Source organism: Zerene cesonia, chromosome 20 (genome assembly GCF_012273895.1).
Source record: "Zerene cesonia ecotype Mississippi chromosome 20, Zerene_cesonia_1.1, whole genome shotgun sequence".
NCBI lineage: Eukaryota > Metazoa > Arthropoda > Insecta > Lepidoptera > Pieridae > Zerene > Zerene cesonia.
This window is the reverse complement of record NC_052121.1, coordinates 3,807,390-3,827,060: the sequence shown is the minus strand read 5'-3', so window position 1 is coordinate 3,827,060 and position 19,671 is coordinate 3,807,390. Positions and strand designations below refer to the sequence as shown.

The 19,671-nt window shown below is 33.6% G+C and overlaps 1 protein-coding gene across 4 annotated transcripts in view; it reads right to left on the bottom strand.

The window, feature by feature from the left end:
• LOC119834784 (Ca(2+)/calmodulin-responsive adenylate cyclase) overlaps nucleotides 1-19,292 on the bottom strand; it is a 72,849-nt gene extending 53,557 nt beyond the window's left edge. For 3 of the 4 annotated variants that reach the window (XM_038359279.1, XM_038359280.1, XM_038359281.1), the window contains exons 1-2: nucleotides 5,394-5,609; nucleotides 4,297-4,629 (exon numbers count right to left, since the gene is read on the bottom strand). In XM_038359279.1, the coding sequence (XP_038215207.1) occupies nucleotides 4,297-4,629; nucleotides 5,394-5,609 (549 nt within the window). Of the gene's footprint in view, nucleotides 1-4,296; nucleotides 4,630-5,393; nucleotides 5,655-19,014 lie in introns of those variants that run through there. The other variant, XM_038359278.1, reaches the window with a different exon arrangement.
• Between the last annotated feature and the right edge of the window lie 379 nt (nucleotides 19,293-19,671).

Sequence of the window (19,671 nt, the reverse complement as noted above, 5' to 3'; positions counted from 1 at the left end):
TGACAGATTCGAAATTCAAATGTAATATTTTTTTATAATTAAGTGTAACAGTATTTATGGCCAGACTAAGTATAAACCGATATTCTGACATATCAGTCAACCGTAAGCATGAACCTCAGAAAATAGCGTTATTTTCTGAGGTTCATACTCACCTCTTATATGTTTGCAGACAGATAAGTTATAATTTAGTCATTGTGAAATTGTCTCTTAAAAACGTAAATAACAATTTTTTTCTACAACAATGGTCACCGACGTCCCCGGAAAGGGAGTTTGGAGAAGACTTGGGAGGGAGGGAGAGGAGAGACCACTCCAGTTTCTAAAATGGGAACTAATGACAACAATTTCCTACCAAACACAAAAGAATCACGCTCATCTGTTGTAAGCCCATGCAGTAATCGACTAACAAAGTCATAAAAAATACATTTCCATTGAGAACCTTTGTTTCTGGGAACGAACGTTAAAAATATTAACCTTACCTATTAACTCACTACCTTCAGCCTACGCTATATTCGCTTCGTACAAGGATAAACGATCTGTTAATGCAGACTAACTTTCGATCTCTACGCCAAATGGATCCAGATCCAATCAGTCCTTTTTGTGTTAAACTAACACATATCCATCCATCTAACTCAACAACAACACCAAACTCACGTCTACAATACGTATCAAAAAGGTTTAACGACATAAACAATCCTCTTTAAAGTATATTTATTGGCTCATGTCAATTTATATAATTACATAATATACAGTACTAGCGTAAGTACGTATCCCGTAGGAATATCGAGATAAAAAGTTGCCTATATGTTATTCCGGTTGTCCAGCTGTCTACGTACCAAATTTTATTGCAACTTAACTTTCGTATTTATAATATTAGTAGGATAGTAGGATTAGTAGGATAGGATTTTAATTTATTCGTAAGTTAAGAACACTGATTATAATAAAAGGATGATAAATGACTATCCTCGCTCAAAGTATTCTTTAACATTGAAACAATTATTTACAATCGGCACTTGTAATATATTTCAGAAAGTTCTGCAATTCACAATAGCTTTGTTATAAATTCAAACCTTTATAAACGAATAATGTAAACATCAAACGATATGAATTCAATTATGATTTCAATTTTCACAATTTAGTTAACTTTATACAGCACTGCGGGTTGAAAACGTTGAGAAATTAAAATATACATATTTATATGCAGCGTATATAACTTTAAAGTTACATTAAAGGAATATGGTTCGTTTCGGCTCGTATTTCGATATAATGGAGGCCAAAATCGAAATATTCTCATTAACATTTATATGGAAAGGGTCAAGTGTAAAATATAGGTCAAATCCATTACACACTTCGAACTGTAACAAACACGAGGCATCGCTATTTAAATGCAGTTTACGTGAAATACAAACTTTGAAGATATACTAAACTGTGTTCTACGCTACCGTTTCAAGTTTTATAAAAGGAATTTATCGCATAATCGCCTTTTAATTCTTAAATTGTGGCCGTGATCGAAATAACCTTATTTTGCGCCATTATCAGACGAATTCATAAGTTTTATGTATAAATACTGATTTTGATTGAAAATAAACAATTTTTCATCATAATTCCAAAACGCATACGTGCTAGTATGAAACATTTAGTTAAGTTATGATAAATATACGATCGTTAAATAAGAATAGTACTATCGGTATGTTTCACTTCGCGTTCCTGTACAAACACCTGATCTTCAGTTTGAACTTTAAAAGTGCTTTAATAAATCCTCTTTATATCAATAAATTTTCTAGTTTGCACTTTATTTATTATTATGATTTTTATACGCCCGAACACAGTTACGGCTTAAGCAGATGTAGATATAAAACTTGCGTAAAATGTTCTTGAAATCAAACACAAAGAAATGTTAACTACAGCTATTGCACCTGCTTTTTAAACGTTAAGTGGAAACAGGCAGGCAATAAGAGGGATTTATGCTAAACAGTTACATATCTGTTCATTAATTCACGGTTGAACCAATTAATCTGCTCCAGGGCACTGATTTACACTAAGCAGATGTTCTTCCACGGATGCTGTTTAGAATGGATATTATTAGTACGAATGCAGATGAATAATTTTAAATGATTGTTTTCCACAAAAAAATCGGCCAAGTGCAAGTCGGACGCGCCCATGATGTTCTTCTTCGTTTTTATTTTCATATGTGAGATTAGTGAATGAAAGGCAAAAAGCGGATTACGATATATGACATATAAAAAAACAATTTTCGGTGAAAGTTTAAATGGTATGTGGTAATGTACGTTATATATGTTTTATATTTTTATCATTCTATTATTTAAGAAGTCGCAAGTGTGAAAGGAGGGACATATTCTACCACTGTTTAACTGAGCAAATTACAATAAAATCATATCTTTATTTATCTAAGTGAGAAGCCTACATTGAAAGTGGTTTTTACATTTTAATAGCTTAATTGCTTCACTTAAATCGATTCGAAAGGCTAATGAATATAACTTACGATGATTCAAGTGAATATATCATTAATTTATTCACTTGAATATTTAAAATTGAACTAGATATTACACTAACCATATTGTCATTATCAAGGACTGAAATTTGCGAAATGAATGAAAGTGAACTTTCGTAAATTTCTATATTGACTATTGTAACATTAATATTATAAACAATATGAATTTATTCTTTTCTTATCTTACAACAATTAATCATGGTAGTGAATTATTCCCTAGAGTCTAGTGTTTGTTTATAGTTCAATAAATTGAATACAAAACTAGAATAAAGATCTTTGTACATTTTTTATACGTAAGGGCGGGTAACCGAGCTACTAGTTTGTCTGGTGCTAAAAGGGCTTCTGGCTCCCCCACTCATCACATGAAACGCTGTAGAATTCGCATGCTTCTATTTACCTCTGCGCCGTTTACGTACGTGCTTGATCCCCACATAAATAATGCACATCAATTTGTATAATCTCAACATTGTTAGAATAAACTGAATAGAATACTATAAGACTTATAAACTTAAAAATATGCGTTACATAAACAACACATTGGTTAAGACATAAAGAATCTTTATAAAAATTCTTCATGAAATTCTTTGGAATTAATGCAGACCGTACACAGGTAAATTAAGTAGTTTTAGTTGGAGCATAAATGAATACCTTACCTAGAACATAATGCGCCCAACACCATGTTCATTAAGGGAACGTAGGAACAGAATAGACACCCACCCAAAGGACTCCATTATAAGCGCGGCGCGGCGTACTGCATGCGCAAACTGCACGTGGTTCCCAGTTTGCGCAGTAAATATAGAAATGAAAAGAGAAAACGGTAAAACGCGGGCACTTTGATTTCTGAGTAAACACAACACGTTCAAACACGATGCGAGAACATCCCGAGGTCGCGTTTTATTGTTCCCACTAGCAATCCGAACTTTATATGTCTGGACTTTATGTGCGTGGAAGAATGATGGCTTTTTAATGTGCTCCGTGTCAACAGTTGGCCTTAAGCGTTCAAACCGATACAATATATTAATGCACGCCACTCGAAATTATGCAAGACGGGCATAATTGTTATTTTGGATACAACAGCGTTTGGAATATTTAAATTTTATGTGTTCTTTAATGTCGTTTTGTATGTTCATAAAATCGCTGAAAACCAAATGGTAGATGCCTAGGAATGCAAAGCAATTATTTCTTATCTTGGACTCAGTTTAATGTATGATTTATTTTCAGTGTATTAGTTAAAACATGTTGCAAATCTGACATAACTCGCTATTAATAAACCAAGGAAATTCGAAAAACAATTACATGACATGACATCGATAACACGGCAAGGCTGCTATGACCTTCGCTTAATTTGAAATAACGGTGCCAAATATGACATCATCGGTTTAGGAAGCAGGAGTGTAAAATACTCTCATTCATCAATAATACTTTTTAAAGCGTTATAGTTGACAAAGAACCTGGTGGCCGTGGATCACGATCGGTTGATATGAAACCACCACTGCTCATGAACATTTACAAAGGTTTTACGTCTCTGTAATTGGATTGAATTGCCAGCTATTAAAGGGTAAGGGGATAATGAAAAAAATTTTGTAAAATACAGAAAAGGTCTGGGAAAGGCATAAAAAGTATAAAGACCTTCCACATTCATATGCTTCTATTTGAAGCTCCTAGAAAGCTTCATGAGAAATCTGATGAATTTTTTGAGAAATATATAAAATATTGTTGAACAAACTCTTGGACTCATTGTATTCGCTACACTATTGGATTGATATAAAACAATGGACCAAACAAACCTGTTGCCAAGCGTGATACGGGAAGCGGTACGCCACCAACGCCGCCGCCACCGTATGTGCGATGGGTAGGAGTAGCCCGAACGCAGCCGCCACCGGAGCGCCCACGGGCAGCAGGGCGTACGCCGCGAACACCGCCCACACGACGTGCGCGGTGCCCTCCGCCGCAGCGCCCGCGCTCCAGGCGGGCAGCGTGGCCGCGAGCGCCACCCCGCCGCCGGCCAGCGCGAGCCAGCACGCGCGAGGCAGCCGCCGCTCGGGCGTCACGCCGCCGGCCCGCCCGCACCACCACGCGAGACCGCCGCACAGCACCGCGTGAGCGCTTAGCACTCCCACCTGTGCACAAACAATCTCTCGAATATACATTCAAACACATGATAAAAGAGCGTTTTGGATGTTGTACTATATGATTGCTTGAATAAAATTATAAATCATTGAATGTATTTATAATTACTAGATACATAAAGTACATTTTTATCAGACTTTTTCTAATAGGTACGATTAAAAATTATTATCAAAGTACAAAGAAATAAGCTACAATTTTTGATGTCATGGTTATAATAAAAGAAAAGACAAATTCGTTGAAACTGTGTTATATTTTTAATAATATTATTTATCAACCTCAAGGAGTTTTATTAAACTGTATACAGCTCTGAGAATCTGAGTATTTCGAATTAAGTCAAAAACACATAAACAAGACCCAAATACAAACAATTGTTAACAATTTGAAAACCCAGACGTTGAAATCAGGAGGCTGCTATTTGAACTTAACCACGGCTTCATCAAACTTCACGACTTGTTTGACATTCGCGTAATATTTTAAATAGAATCGAGAAAGATTTACACAATCTTCTGTTTTTGCGATACAATATCAAATTTCATAATCCTTTTATTATGCCACAGATTATATCACCGCGTGGTGTCCCCCTTTTAAGGGTTTTAAGTGCACTAAGTTAATAATAGGTACATAAAAGGACTGAATGAAAGTATTTTATTTGGATTAATCTTTTTCCTTATGTAACTAATCTATATACTTCTATTGAACGTAGTTCAATGGGCTATAGAACACAAATATATTTTTTCAATTGCTGTAAGGTTACCTGCGGTGCCCTCCGCCAGCCCCTCGTGGCGTCCACCGCAGCCAGCGCAGCCGCGAGCGTCGCCCACAGCGCGAGCGCGGACCCGACGGAGGTGCGCTGCAGCTTGCAGGCGTACCGCGCGTACAGCTCCTCCAGCTCGGCGGACTCGAAGCGGCGGCGCGCGAGCAGCCGAGCCAACGGCCCGCGCGCCGACATCGCCTTCACCGCGTGGTCCATGCTGGCTCACCTCGCCCCCGTCCGTGGTAACACCCGCCTCCGCATCTGGAATTGCGTTAATGTTACCGCAAAATCCTTTGATGTTCCAGTTTTTATATTTTGTTTTTGGCTATAAAGTTGTTGTATATAATAGAAATAAACACACAAAATAGCTCCTACAAAAGGAGTAACATAATATTTGGATCAATCATTAATAATACGGTATGGTATGGAACCAAAGATATTCTATGTCAATAGATAAATTTGTATTTTTTTTATTATTAAAAAAAAATTAATAGTCTATCAACAAAAATTGTTGGCGGATGTTAGTTAGTTACATATTTTAATCAAAGAATTGGACTCAGGTGTTGCAAAAACTTTAGTCAATGACTTGTTCCTTTAATGAAATATTACAATGTACAAATAAGATTTTCTTTAAAAAGAGCAATAATGATGTATGTAAATAAGTAGATGCTGCACATGCCTAACCTTTAAATTAAACTCGAAACCGTGACGAAATGAACCATTGTTTTCGTAAAGCGAAGTGACGTAACGTATATTTGTGCTATTTAGATTACTAATATCGGAACGCAAAATATGTTAAAATTGTGCCATGATTATAAATCAATTCGTCTTCCTCGAGATGAAAGAAAAACTCAATCATTATAAATTACAATATTCCGTTTTGATTTATAATATTATTGTCTCAATAATTAAAAACTTTGTTTTGTTTGACTTCGACGTTTTAAGAGAAAGTATGCCATAATATAGATAAAATATTCTTATTATTATTCAAACTTATTTGGCATATAATTTCTGAACCTTAGCGAAAGTTTTTGGACTTAACGAATACTAGGAACCGTTCGTATTCCACAGTTTAGTTTCTTTTTATAAATACTATGTCTGCTATATATGCTGTCATACTCCATTTCCTTATAATTTTTATTCCTATAAATTAATAATAAGTTTATAATTACTATTGGGACTATTTCTGCCCACTTTTTAATTCATTAATTGACATGAAACTTAAACTATAACAATCACAAGTCATATCCGAGGTTAATGAATCAAAAAACTGTCATAATAAGAATTTATGAAAACATTTGAACTCTTTAGAGTCTGGTCATGTTTAAAGGTATATTAATAATTTGTAAAGTTAACGAGTCCCAAGAGTTGACGCCAGTGCGTGAGCTTTGTACATTTCAAATTACACCCGGTCGCTTGTTAACTTGTGAAATTTTCATAGAGCCCTTACTCGTGCATTGCCATCAGCAATTCCAATGAATGGATGCTATAACGTTGTGATTATTAACAACTTCAATAATAATTATGGCTTCAATTCCCGCGGAAATGACACTGGATAGATGGAACAGTTCATTTTACCCTTAACCCAATTTCAATCGTGTACGTAATATTTTCATTGTAATAAATATAAATAAGATGATAAACTAAGTAAGAAGATTTTGTTTCTTTGAACGCGCTTATTGCAGGAACTATTGGTAAGAAATGAAAAATTATTTTAGTGTTGTTTATTCATTGAGTACTGTATCCTTACTTACAATATTAAAAATATAAGTGTGGGTATGGGTTTACTCGCGGGGAACAACTAGTACGTGGTATAGTAGTAGGTCTTATCAATAGAAACAATAGAATTAATGAAACATATTATAATTATAAAACAAACGCGCACCGATTTATCGTATACAGATACTTGACCATAATTTATGAGTAACAATGCAAAGAACGCAATAAAGTCAAACATAATGTCTTGCTGAACTGAATGGGAGATAACACAAGAGCCAGGCGGCTATTAAGAGCACAGATATCTTTATCTTTATTGAAATGAGGAACACGCTACCGACGAGCGGAAACATTTTTGGTGAAAATAGATTTATCATCGGTAAACAAAACAAATTCCGTTTATATATATAGTGATTCATTATCTGAGTATGATAAAACAACATAAACATTAAATACAATTTCTACGTCACAGAAGATGCGACAATGAACCTCATCTTTCTTTAGAAACAATGAGCACTACACAAAGCGGCCTCGGTTGAACAATAACTCATTACAGGTAGAAATTGTAGGAAAACTACTGCGAAAATCATAAGCGGATTTTTTGTGACAAATATATTTTCCGGTCGGCCAATCCTAGGTGGGATCGAAATCTGGAACAAGTTATTCGTTGGCGCACCGTTGAGTATCGTAGGCCCAGGGTTCGAGAAGGGGGGTTCACGGTCGTCGGGTCAATAAACCCGGTAGATATCGTGGTAGCGGGTAGACGGATGAACCGCACGCGGAGCCGCGGCGCGCGCCGCAGCCATTGCACTACGCGAAATTCAGGCCTAAAGAAGCCCAGACAGACTGCAAGTTCGTATTTACATTGGAGTAATGAAATGCTTTAACGGTAATAGACCGTTTAAATAGAATGCGTAATAAATTCGTCGACTTAATAACCGGATAACGTTTCATTGAAACGTGACTTCGTTGCACTAACGTTTTCCAAAGACATATTAGCACATAATTTTAATGGTGAGTCCATACAATTGGACGTGTAAAATTAAAGTTGTCTATATCATTTGAAACGTCAACATAATTAATGGATCGATTCCAAGTGTCGTCCAACGAGATGTATTGCTATGAAAATAAGATGTTACAAGATATTAAGTATAATTTATTATTGTGATATCCATGTCCGTCGCAGTTTGCGCCCAGTCTGGCGATATTCGTAGTGACACGGGTCCGGTTTCAATCGAAAAGTTATAGTGGCTACTGTAGTCATCGGATATGGCACAGATAATACGAAAACATGAAGAATGGAAATCCTCATAAAACAATAAAGGCACACATCATTTTTGCTTATAATGATTATTCGAAAATATTTTTTAGAAAAATACATATATGGTAGGTGCCTACTTGCTACTAGGTACTCTATAGCCAATTTATTAACATTATTAAGACTTGTGGCATTACAGAAGAACACAATAATTATGCACCATATTACAATCAATTTACTGTGTAGATAAGGGAACCGAAGTCAAACTGGATTTTTGATTCCGTCATTGTCCTGTGTATTATAACTATTCCACAATGCGTACGAAATCCATAAAATTTCAAGAGTAAACAAAATCATGATAGATATGGAAATACTATAAAACTGGTGTGTATATTTACACACAAATATACTTAAATGTACCTCAATCCAATACGTAGGTAATACAATAAAACATTAACCATCCAAGTGCGAATAATTTATAGCAAAAACAGCAGGTTGTTTTCTTTGCGATACTTAACTCGCTGTAGGTCTTCAGCTTATTAATAAGACACTCATATGAAAAAAAGTCCCCGCACTGATCCGTCATCAGACGGGCGGCGGGCGAAAATAGACTGTCACCTCGAAATATGAATAAATAGCCAGCTATTTACATCAACATTACGCGTATAACGTGGTCTCAGCCTGGAATACAATTTATAACACTAATAGTCTTCTTCGCGATTTATTTTCGCCAATAACAAGTAAATTTATTTGAAGTGAAACGTCAAAATAACAGATTTCGATACAATATGCATGTTTTCCCATAGTATTAATAACACAATTTTTTTTAGATTTTTCTCGGTTAATTTTCCAAGACTTGGACGGATTTAACATAGGTACAACATTTTCACAATCCTAGAGTAGCTTACATTATTATCTATTAAAATGAAATATAATAATTTTTTGTTATTTTATTGTTTGTTGAGTGTGCAACAAAAGATATATCATTTCATTTCATTTACTGATATGTTACGTATATGTTTGACATGGGGATTTAAATTTTTAATATCAGGATAACAGCAATAAAAATTCATTAATAACTTAAGAATTCTCAATCTGACTTCGTGCTGGACGAATTAACCTGACATCGTGTTATTATAAAACAATGAACTCGTTTAATTACATACTACATAACACTGCTATTAGAATAAGCGACACTAGTGCCAGCCCAATTATTATAGTGGCTATGAATTGTAATCACGAACCTGTTTCTTCTCGCTTACGTTAAATGCGAAATATGATCCGAGCATAAATAGTTATCCTAATAGAGGTGCTAAATATTTATTCTTAATTAAATCTTGAATACGTAATGAAGTGACCATCGTTGTTAATTATCACACGGTTGATTCGCGTCAAAAATGTCTTGTAAAATTTCAAGCACTTGATATTGTCTAATCAAGTTTCTAAGTCCGAATAATCCCAACTTGATATTATAAATGCGAAAGTTATTCTGTCTGTCTGTCTCTTCTTCTCAAATTAACTAATGAATCGATTTGGATTCAGTTTGGTAACAAGCTTGAGATCTGAGAAAGAACGTAAGATTTTTTTCCCAGAAAGCCTACGGGAATGTTCATTGAATCAAATGTCCTCGAAACTCACCAGGATAAGTGGGGGGGTAAAAAAATTCTAATAATAATATAGTAAAGGAATAAATGGTCGCCCCTTTATCTTAAGTAAACTTATGAGATTACGTATCAAAAAACATTAGAAACAACAGTTTTCTTAGTATAGCTGAAGTAAGATAAATATTCATATACTAAAATATTATAAATCTAATAATCTCTTACAATAAAATGCATCATGAATGAATAAGCGTTGCAACTCTGTACTCGGTCTACATACCTACATAATACGAATTCAACATTCGGTTGAAAAACTAATTATGTTTCTGTTGCATAATAAGAACATTCCTTTTGCTTTAAAACCAATTACATTCGAGGAAGCACAAAAACCTCCAACAGTGTTGTGTCTTCTCACACGAGTAACCATTGACCTATTTCCATTTCTTTCAGTTTATAGTTTCAATCAAACCTAATTAAAAACATTCTCGTTTGGTCCTGTAACTTCATGAATTGTTATGAAAAGTTTGTTGATAGCTTTACTCAGCCCATTTACAATTCAATTTGTAGAAGATAATTTGTATGATGTTGGAACCTACTTATATCTATACAGAACTGAATTTCTAAATATTAACCATACCCAATATAACCCTTTATATCGAATGCTTATTTGAAGATGTAGTAAACTGATTCACATCGATACATTATATGTCACGGATCACAATTTTCCAGGTATTTACGAGTTTCTTATCTAACAGTATTTGTAAATTTACGCCCACATAGGTACCATATTGTACAAGATGCATACCTAAACGTGGTATATTATTTGTTAATATAATCAATCTTATTGCATTGTTTGTACAGTAAATAAATAAAAGCCGGCTAAATTAATCGTTCACATTTGTAAATGCTACCGCAGATATGAAATTCGTGTTCGTTATGCTGTTTGTTTGTTTCCTTTGCGCTATTTGGCGTAAATTCAAATCCTAACGGAAATAGGTGTCGCCACCAAGGCCGATGAATGAAACCGCATCATTATAAATTTACTGAAGTCAGTATTGTCTCCGAGATTACACGAATGCAAGAAAAAGTCCACACATGTGTTTGATGTCAGTCCTTTGAACATCAGAGGAAGCGAGCGAATTGAAAACAACGCACAGGTTCAACGGATATTACATTCTCCATATCGAAATAGTTTGACCCTTGGCAAATATGCATGTGGATTATTCAAGGTTCGATAATATCTTTGGATATTGGCAATAATAATGTACGATCGATTATTCTAGTTGTTATTTATTGTCGACGTTGAAAATATCTGACGTTGAAGTTATTGAAAGTTATTTTTTATACATAAAGATACGTCAAGCAAAAGATGGGTGTGCAGAAAATTGTCCATCAAAAAGATTAGCCATTTTAATTTCAAAACTTAAAGATTTATCACATATATTCGAACAAATTGCATCGGACATAATTTAACAGTTGAAAGCTGGATGGATGTGTACAAACACACATTTGGTTAGCAAAACAAACTAATTTGTGATGATTAATTGTCGATCGCGACGTATATGTCTCTTTACATAACGTCTACTAAGTATCCTTTTAAAATAATAAGTTATCTATTACAATATAATACTATTCTATTAACGTAATAAACATTATGTCAAACATGTCCAACGGCATGCCAGAAGGGCAAGGTGTAAAATATGAAATCATAAGGCAGATAAAACATAATTTTAACATTTAAAGACTGTGCATTCACACAATGGTATTTTACAAATCGAAACAAAAAATCTTCTGATGATTGGCATATATATAACGTACTTTTTTAAATTGAACAATGTCAATGTCAAAATTTCAACGGAAATGGTTTTATTTTATATATCTATATTGGTAACTTTGCTCATTTTCTCATGTACGTAGTTGAGTGTTCCATCCACTTATCGTGATTCGTACGTCCTATATCGTAATTTGGGTTTAAAAATTCAGATTTTTGTAATGTATGTTTTACGTGCAGTGAATCGTAGATGAGAGAATATACAATAGTACAAATTTACGTTCAATCTATCAGACGATATACGTATTACCAGCATTACCAACGGAAAGAAAACAACACATAAACAGAAAGCTTTGAATAATTATCCGAAACTCCTTGGTTTAGTATCATGACGTCATCAGACTTTTAAACTTTTTCCCCGAAAGGTAAATCTATGTCATTCCCTGCGCACTATGAAAGGTTTTTGATTTAAGTAAAGCAACACACTAAAGGATGCTCAGACAGCCGGACCTACTCCAAACGAGCCAATTAAAAGCTAGCAGTCGTAGCAGCGCTTTATGAACCCATTCATTATAGGCAGCGGCCGTCAAGGGATCTTGGTTTGTGCAGAGGACCTGATATTATGATCATTTCTTAATTGTTAAATTTATATTGTCTGGACGTAAGAATTCGTGGTATACCTTTAAATTGAAGGTGGTTATATTTTTTTTAACCGATGTTACCTATAACGAAGAAGGTTTTTCAATTCGACTATATTTATTGTGGAACACGAAATTGGTAGGCATTTTTCATAGAAAAGAAGCAGTCGTAAGTATTTACTTAAATAAAAAATTTAAAAGTGAATAAAAGTTCAGCTTGTTTGAAGAATTAAATATTTTTAATAAATAAAACTCCTTGTTAGTTCGGAAAAATACAAAAGTACTATGACTTTACATTAAGTACTAAAAATAATATTATGAACAGAATTTGCACCATAACTATATAATTTAAAAATCAGAACGATCGTCACGCCATTTATTACCTCATCAACGCGCTATTAATTAAACGTACTCTTCACTTCAATGAATTCTTTATTACTAATTACTCTTAAAACGCTTTGTAGTAAATTTAATGGCTAATCCTTAATTGAATCCAGTTACATAAAAGTTTTCTCATGTTGTGATTTTTAAGGTTTTGAAGTGTATATTTAACTAGCTTTTGCTTGCGGCTTTGATCGATAAATAGGAGTAAAACCCCTTTTCCCTATACCTTGAAGATTTCCTTGATTATTTTTATTTATCTTTGAAATATTTAAATTCAATAACAATATTTCTGCACTATTTAATGGATATAATGACTAATTATTATACATATAAACCTTCTTCAATCACTCTTTCTATCCCCCTATCTATAAAAACCCCCATCAAAATTTGTTGCGTAATTTTAAAGAATTAAGCATACAGTCAGAAATGGCGGAAATCGACTTTGTTTTATACTATGTAATGATGATGTATAGAAAGTTCTTGGTGACATGAAGCGTTAACGCGATGATAGGAATAGGTATCTAGAAGGTACGTTGTAAACCACACTATTTCTGTATGTAACTTATTCATAATTATCTCAAATAACTTAGATTAAAATATTCTGCATACTTAATATATTGAAACTATTTAAAACATATCTTAATATTTTTCTATCTAGTTAGATATTTCATTCGCAAAATTCATAAGAAAAAAAAACAATCCATCCATAACTCGATAACAAATCGAAAAACAAGTTATTTTCTTCTAATTCTTGCCTTACTTCCTATCCTATCCTACTAATATTATAATCCTACTATCCTATCCTACTCCTACTAATATTATAAATGCGACAGTTTGTAAGGATGTGTGTATTTGTTACTCTTCCACGCAAAATCTACAGAACCGATTGCAATGAAATTTGCTACGTAGACAGCTGGACAACTGGAATAAAATATAGGCGACTTTTTATCCCGATATTCCTACGGGATACGGACCTACGCGGGTGAAACCGCGCGGCGCAGCTAGTAATAACTAATAACAACAATAATTAACATAATTAAAAAATGAAAAACAGCATAGCCAAATTTATGGGCAGTACCTACTCTTCAATTTAAGATAATTGCTAATAAAATTAATTCTTTTGTAACAAGATCTTCAATTCACTAAGGTTATCTCATTGCCTTTAAAAATCGTCTTCGTGAAATGAAACTGGTGGTGACGCTGGATATTGTGAAATTAGTGGAAGTCAAAGTTTATAGTTTATATTATATTTATATATAAGTATTCTGTTTTATATCGTCATCACACTGCCGGAACTGTCACTTCAGAGACATAGCAAAAGTCAGTACGAGTTAATCATTCTTTATGAAAAGTTGTAGCGGTAAAGTGTCCCCTAGTGGTGTTTGGGGCAGATGATATACATCTATTTCACTGACCGATTTTCTTTATGGACAAGTAGGTGATCAGCCTTCTGTGTCCTGCCAGACTGAAACATGGAAGAAAATGTTGAAGTTAAAAGTTAATACTACAAATAAAGCTCTTATAACATACACGGTAAATTATTTTATTGTGAATCAAAACCGTAAGTCATGTTATTTATTTATTTTCATGTTTTCGGTAATCAGTGCTTAATGGTAATTAATTAGATTATAATTCAGCCTCTAGGCACGAATTATTACATAAACGACTCGTTGAGCTCTTTATGGAACTTATGGTCCATGGTGAAGACAATTTGGCGCCTTACAGACAACTGACTGAGGAAAGTTGAGCACTAATTTTAGACAAGGGACGGTTTAAAAGTAATGTATAAGCGCATAACCTTTATGAAGTTGTGCATGTGAGTAGACTGTATATAATTGAATTTTATTAATTATTTTCATTAAAATTGTAGCCAGACTTAGCCCACTCGTAACGTTTCAGACATTGTCATCTATAAGGAGTAGTTAATTTTGTTTTGTAAGAAAAAAAAACAGTTTTCAATTTCACATTGTACCAACTTATCGGTTGTGACCTACGAAAAAAAAGAAAACGTAATAAACTTTTTTAATTACGTTTGCACTGCTCAGTTAAAACGATACGACATAAGTATAGACATATATATATATATACTAATCCTAATTTAATATTATAAATGCGTAACTCTATCTGTCTTTTATTTACTCCTAAATTACTAAAACGATGTGGATGAATCTTTCTTTTGTCAGTAGGTAGGTAACTGGTACAGCGTCTAATCGAGGCAGTCTATACAGCATTGAAAAAGTAGTAATACAAATGATATTTTACATAACGTTACCAATATAGTTATATAGTACTATAAAGTAAAACATAATATTTTTTTATAAAATAAGTGAGCTGAGCTAGCGGTATGTCTGATGATAAGCGATCACCACCGCCCAGGAACACTCGCAGAGGTAGTGCCTCTGCTATTGCGCTGTCCGCTTTTAAGGGGAAAAGGATAAGGAAAGGATTGACGACTGGTAAGAAGGAATAAACTGGGAAGAGTGTGGAAAAGGAAACGCAATATATACAAAAGGGTACAATCGAAGACAAACATTTATTACTATAAAAAATTTCGTTTCATTACTAAATTCATAATATGGACTAACAATAGCTTAAGTATGGGCGCTGTAATAATAAATAAATATATAACAATGTGTTTTTAAAAGCATAAATAAATATCCTACGAATTTACGTAATGCGAAACGACGAATAGCATCCAATGTTTACTTAAATGAATTGTTCGTGCGACTTTTTTGCCACGAAACTAAATAAATCAGCATATTTAAAATCAAATTTAATCAAAATATATACATGTAATTACATAACCATAAAGCGTTTATTGTATATCCAGAATACTATAACCGAACTTTAAATTAACAATAAAACTTAATAAAAACATTCGTTACCCTTATAAGGACAATATTGAGTGCCGATTGTAATATGGCGGCTCGTTAAAATCTTCCGAACTGTGCACAATGTGCACGGAACCTGTGCAAAATGGATGCAAATTATTATTTGCCACAACCAAATAATACACATTACGAATGAAACCTTCGAATGAATAAGCAAGAAGGATATTAACATTTCGAAATTCGTTTGTAATATAAATATCAACATTTAATGACAACAACAGACCATATACGAATGCTCTTATGATTTTATAGGCCCATCATTTTAATTAATCTAAATTGATATAAAAACAGGGCGAGGACATTGTTGAAATAACAAAATAAAAACGCCGATTCTTCATGTCCATTAACCGTAGTGTGTTAAGTTATGATTTTTGAATTAACTTGCATTTATTATTACTTCGTCTACGATATATTTAGGTTTCCCTCAGTAATAGGATCGGGTATTATCCGTCGGCCAGGCGAGAGGGCGGTTAGAGGTATCATTATAATAATATTACGTACACTTAACTTCTTATTTCATATTTTTTCATTTATGGTAAGAAATAAGAATGCATCGGACGTTTAACAAGCTGTTTTAGAATTTATACTATCTATCATTATCGACTCCTCGACGATGTCTCAACGAATAAAAAGTACCTATATACTGAAAAGGTTGTCAACCGACTTCAAAAAAGGAGGAAGTAATTAATTCGAATTATGGTTGTTACATCATAACATGTTACTGGATGAACCAATATTTATGACTTGGGTGATAGAATACTTTATATCCCGATTAAACGCTCCCTTGGGATAAAACAGGAATCTTGATATCCGGGCGGAGCCGGGACGAGCGTCTAATAATGAATAAACAAGTACTTGAGTTTATAAAAAGTTAAAACAAATTAATTATCAACAACAATGTATCAATAAGGATTGTAACATATTAAAATTGCAAAGTTATTCACTGAACAAGAGATATGTATTTATACATCAACTATCAGCCAAGCGTAATAAATAATGTTAGCATAACGCGGTTACTGCGTTACACTCATATTTGATCTGATCAGCATCTCCGATATCTGAAATTTGAGATCAACGTGCTTCATGCACTTTAATATATGAAACTGCATTTATAATAAATAATAGCGACCTGACTCGTTTCTTTTTTATATTAAACTTGCAGTCGACTAATTGTTTCTGCTACGATTATGCAATTCTAATCCTACTAATCCTACTAATATTATAAATGCGAAAGTTTGTAAGGATGTGTGTGAGTTTGTTGCTCTTTCACGCAAAAACTATTGAACCGATTGCAATGAAATTTGGTACGTAGACAGCTGGACAACTGGAATAACATATAGGCAACTTTTTATCCCGATATTCCTTCGGGATACGGACTTACGCGGATGAAACCGCGGGGCGCAGCTAGTTAATTGATAAAAGTAAGCAGACTTTCTTGCGTATTCAATATAACAAAAACAAAATAAACACAAATGGTCTTTTGGCCCATTAAAATATAATGAGATGTGATAAACAAATAACCAGATTTACGTGTTACGAGTTGCAATGGCTTTTCGTATGGCTGTTTTAATAATCTGTAGGTATTTAAAAATGTACATTTGTTTCGTCGCTTAAACGGCCAGCGAACGAATAGATATTATTTAGACAAATACAAAGAACGAGGATAGCTTAACTACAGTGGCAGCACTAAAGACAACAGTGAACCCACAAAACTGTGCTATTCGCATACGTTATTTCAAGGTAATCGGTTTTTGGAGGTCAAATCGCAAAAATATCGAAAATATTGTCTAGTTCCAAATGCTTTTCGTAAATTTACGATTATAAAACTAACCTACCTACGTAATATTATGCATTGACAAAGAAAAGCTTTGAAACAAGCGAAATAGTTTAGAATCATTAAGTATTATCATAAACATACGAATATATTTTTCCTACTCGCATTTTAAAATGGTAAATTTGCTACCATTTACAGTTTAACATAAACTGCTTTTAAATTTTAAAAGTACGAAGAATTTATCACCTCTATTTTTTTGATGAAATCTTTAAAATCTACGATATTACATGGCACGTGTGTACTAAATAGTGATGTTTGATATAAACATACGTTATTGTAATCTACTGATACAGATTGAAGGGTGATTATCAATTGAATCTAGAACCTTTGAAAATCATCACTTTAACATTATCATGTTGTCAGGTCTGTTGTAATAAGCTATAATGTTATCTGATCGGTACCGACATATTAATAAAAATCTATCCATTAGTTTTGTATCATTACACTTCATACCTACATACTTTTAAATACCTTCTAATATTGATATATGCGAATATTTATAACACGTTTTTCTTCGGTTATTAAGAAACAGATTTAAGATGGATTATCAAAGAATTATCTTGGTTACTTGGGTGGGGTTTTTAGCTTGGGTGAGACTTAGCCTTTCGATTGATCGTTATGCCCCGCTACTTACGAAAATTACTTCTTTCATGATGCAATAAGGTAAAAAATCAATTTTGTATTAGGTATATTTTTCTTGTTAGGTTGCGGTTTCATTACCTAGTTATTCTCCCCGATACCCTCATTGGTGTAGCTACAGAAAACACGATTATATCCCCTAGAGCCCTATGTTTAACTCAAGACCGGGGCATGTTCTATGTGGAATTCCCAAATAATACAAGACCGAAGACTGGAACCGTGTTCAATTATAGCATTAACTAGCAAAACTGTTGTACTAAATAAGCACCACTGTGGTGGTATACGAGCGTGATTTCGTGAACTTATGTGTATAATTTAGTCTTAAATAGCTGTGGACAAATTTACATTTGACACTCAAATAATTTTATAAGGGTAGACAACACTTAACTTTTAAAGGATCATCTAGCACCTTTCTCTGTTGTTTTTTTTTATTTTAAGAAGATCCCTACAAGCATTTTCATTTTGAGCGCCGTAAATAATAATTAATAGGTATTAGATAGGTATCTACTAGATATGAATCGGAAATCTTCTTGCTTGTGTTTAAATGTCATTAATATGTATCACATTGAAAATGAACTTTAATTTGCGGTAGACCTATGTATACCCATTGAAAAGAATAATGCTTTTATTTTTTTGAGTAGTCTGTCCTTTTAACTTGTAAGTTACATGATCTCGGAACGCAAAATATATAGAACAAAAGTTATTTTCGAGTTTCTTGAATTGAAATTTTTATCTAACTGCCGATTTATCACGCATTGTGTCATAAAACCCCCACTAAACATGAATATTTATAATTATACCATGAAATATCCTAAGTACAATGTTCTAAAAAAACTAATTTTAAGAAGAATTAAATAATTTTTTAACCCAAGTTTTGCCCAGACATTACCTTAACCTCTATAGAAACTTCGGGGGCGACGTCCCTCCAGCACACCGGACGGAACGAGCGCCGCGCTTTCAATATAAACACGGCACCAGAACTAAGCGTAGGCAAGCTTATTTTATAACCAACATTAACACGTCACTTTCACTTCATTAAAACACTTATTTTACATAGATCCTCTCTTTGTAATTGGAATTTATTTTAAATATGCGCGCATGGCACATAAACAATGAATAATAATTTACGAAGCTCGAAAATGTAACACCCCAAAAGGCCGTCGCTCGATGACTGGCCGTTCCGCCGGGCGTCGTTAGTGGGCGCGCGCCGCGCACCCTTCGTCTTGGTAGGGTTATAATTTACTCGACTAATTTAAAGAGTAGTATAACATTAATAACGCTCTTGAATGCTTTATGCCTCTTAATTTTGTAGTATTATTCCGGACATCGACAATGAATGAATTGTTTCATAAACCTAAATTATAAGTATTCAGTCACAGTAAACTTTGATATATTATATTATTATAATTCATTCATAAATACAATAAAGTCATTATGTTTAAATTTTCAATTACACAGGAGTAAATTAATTTTATTGAGATCAGTTTTTGATACCTTGTTAATTTATATAAAATAAAAGTTTATTGTCTGAGTAAAAACCATTTTA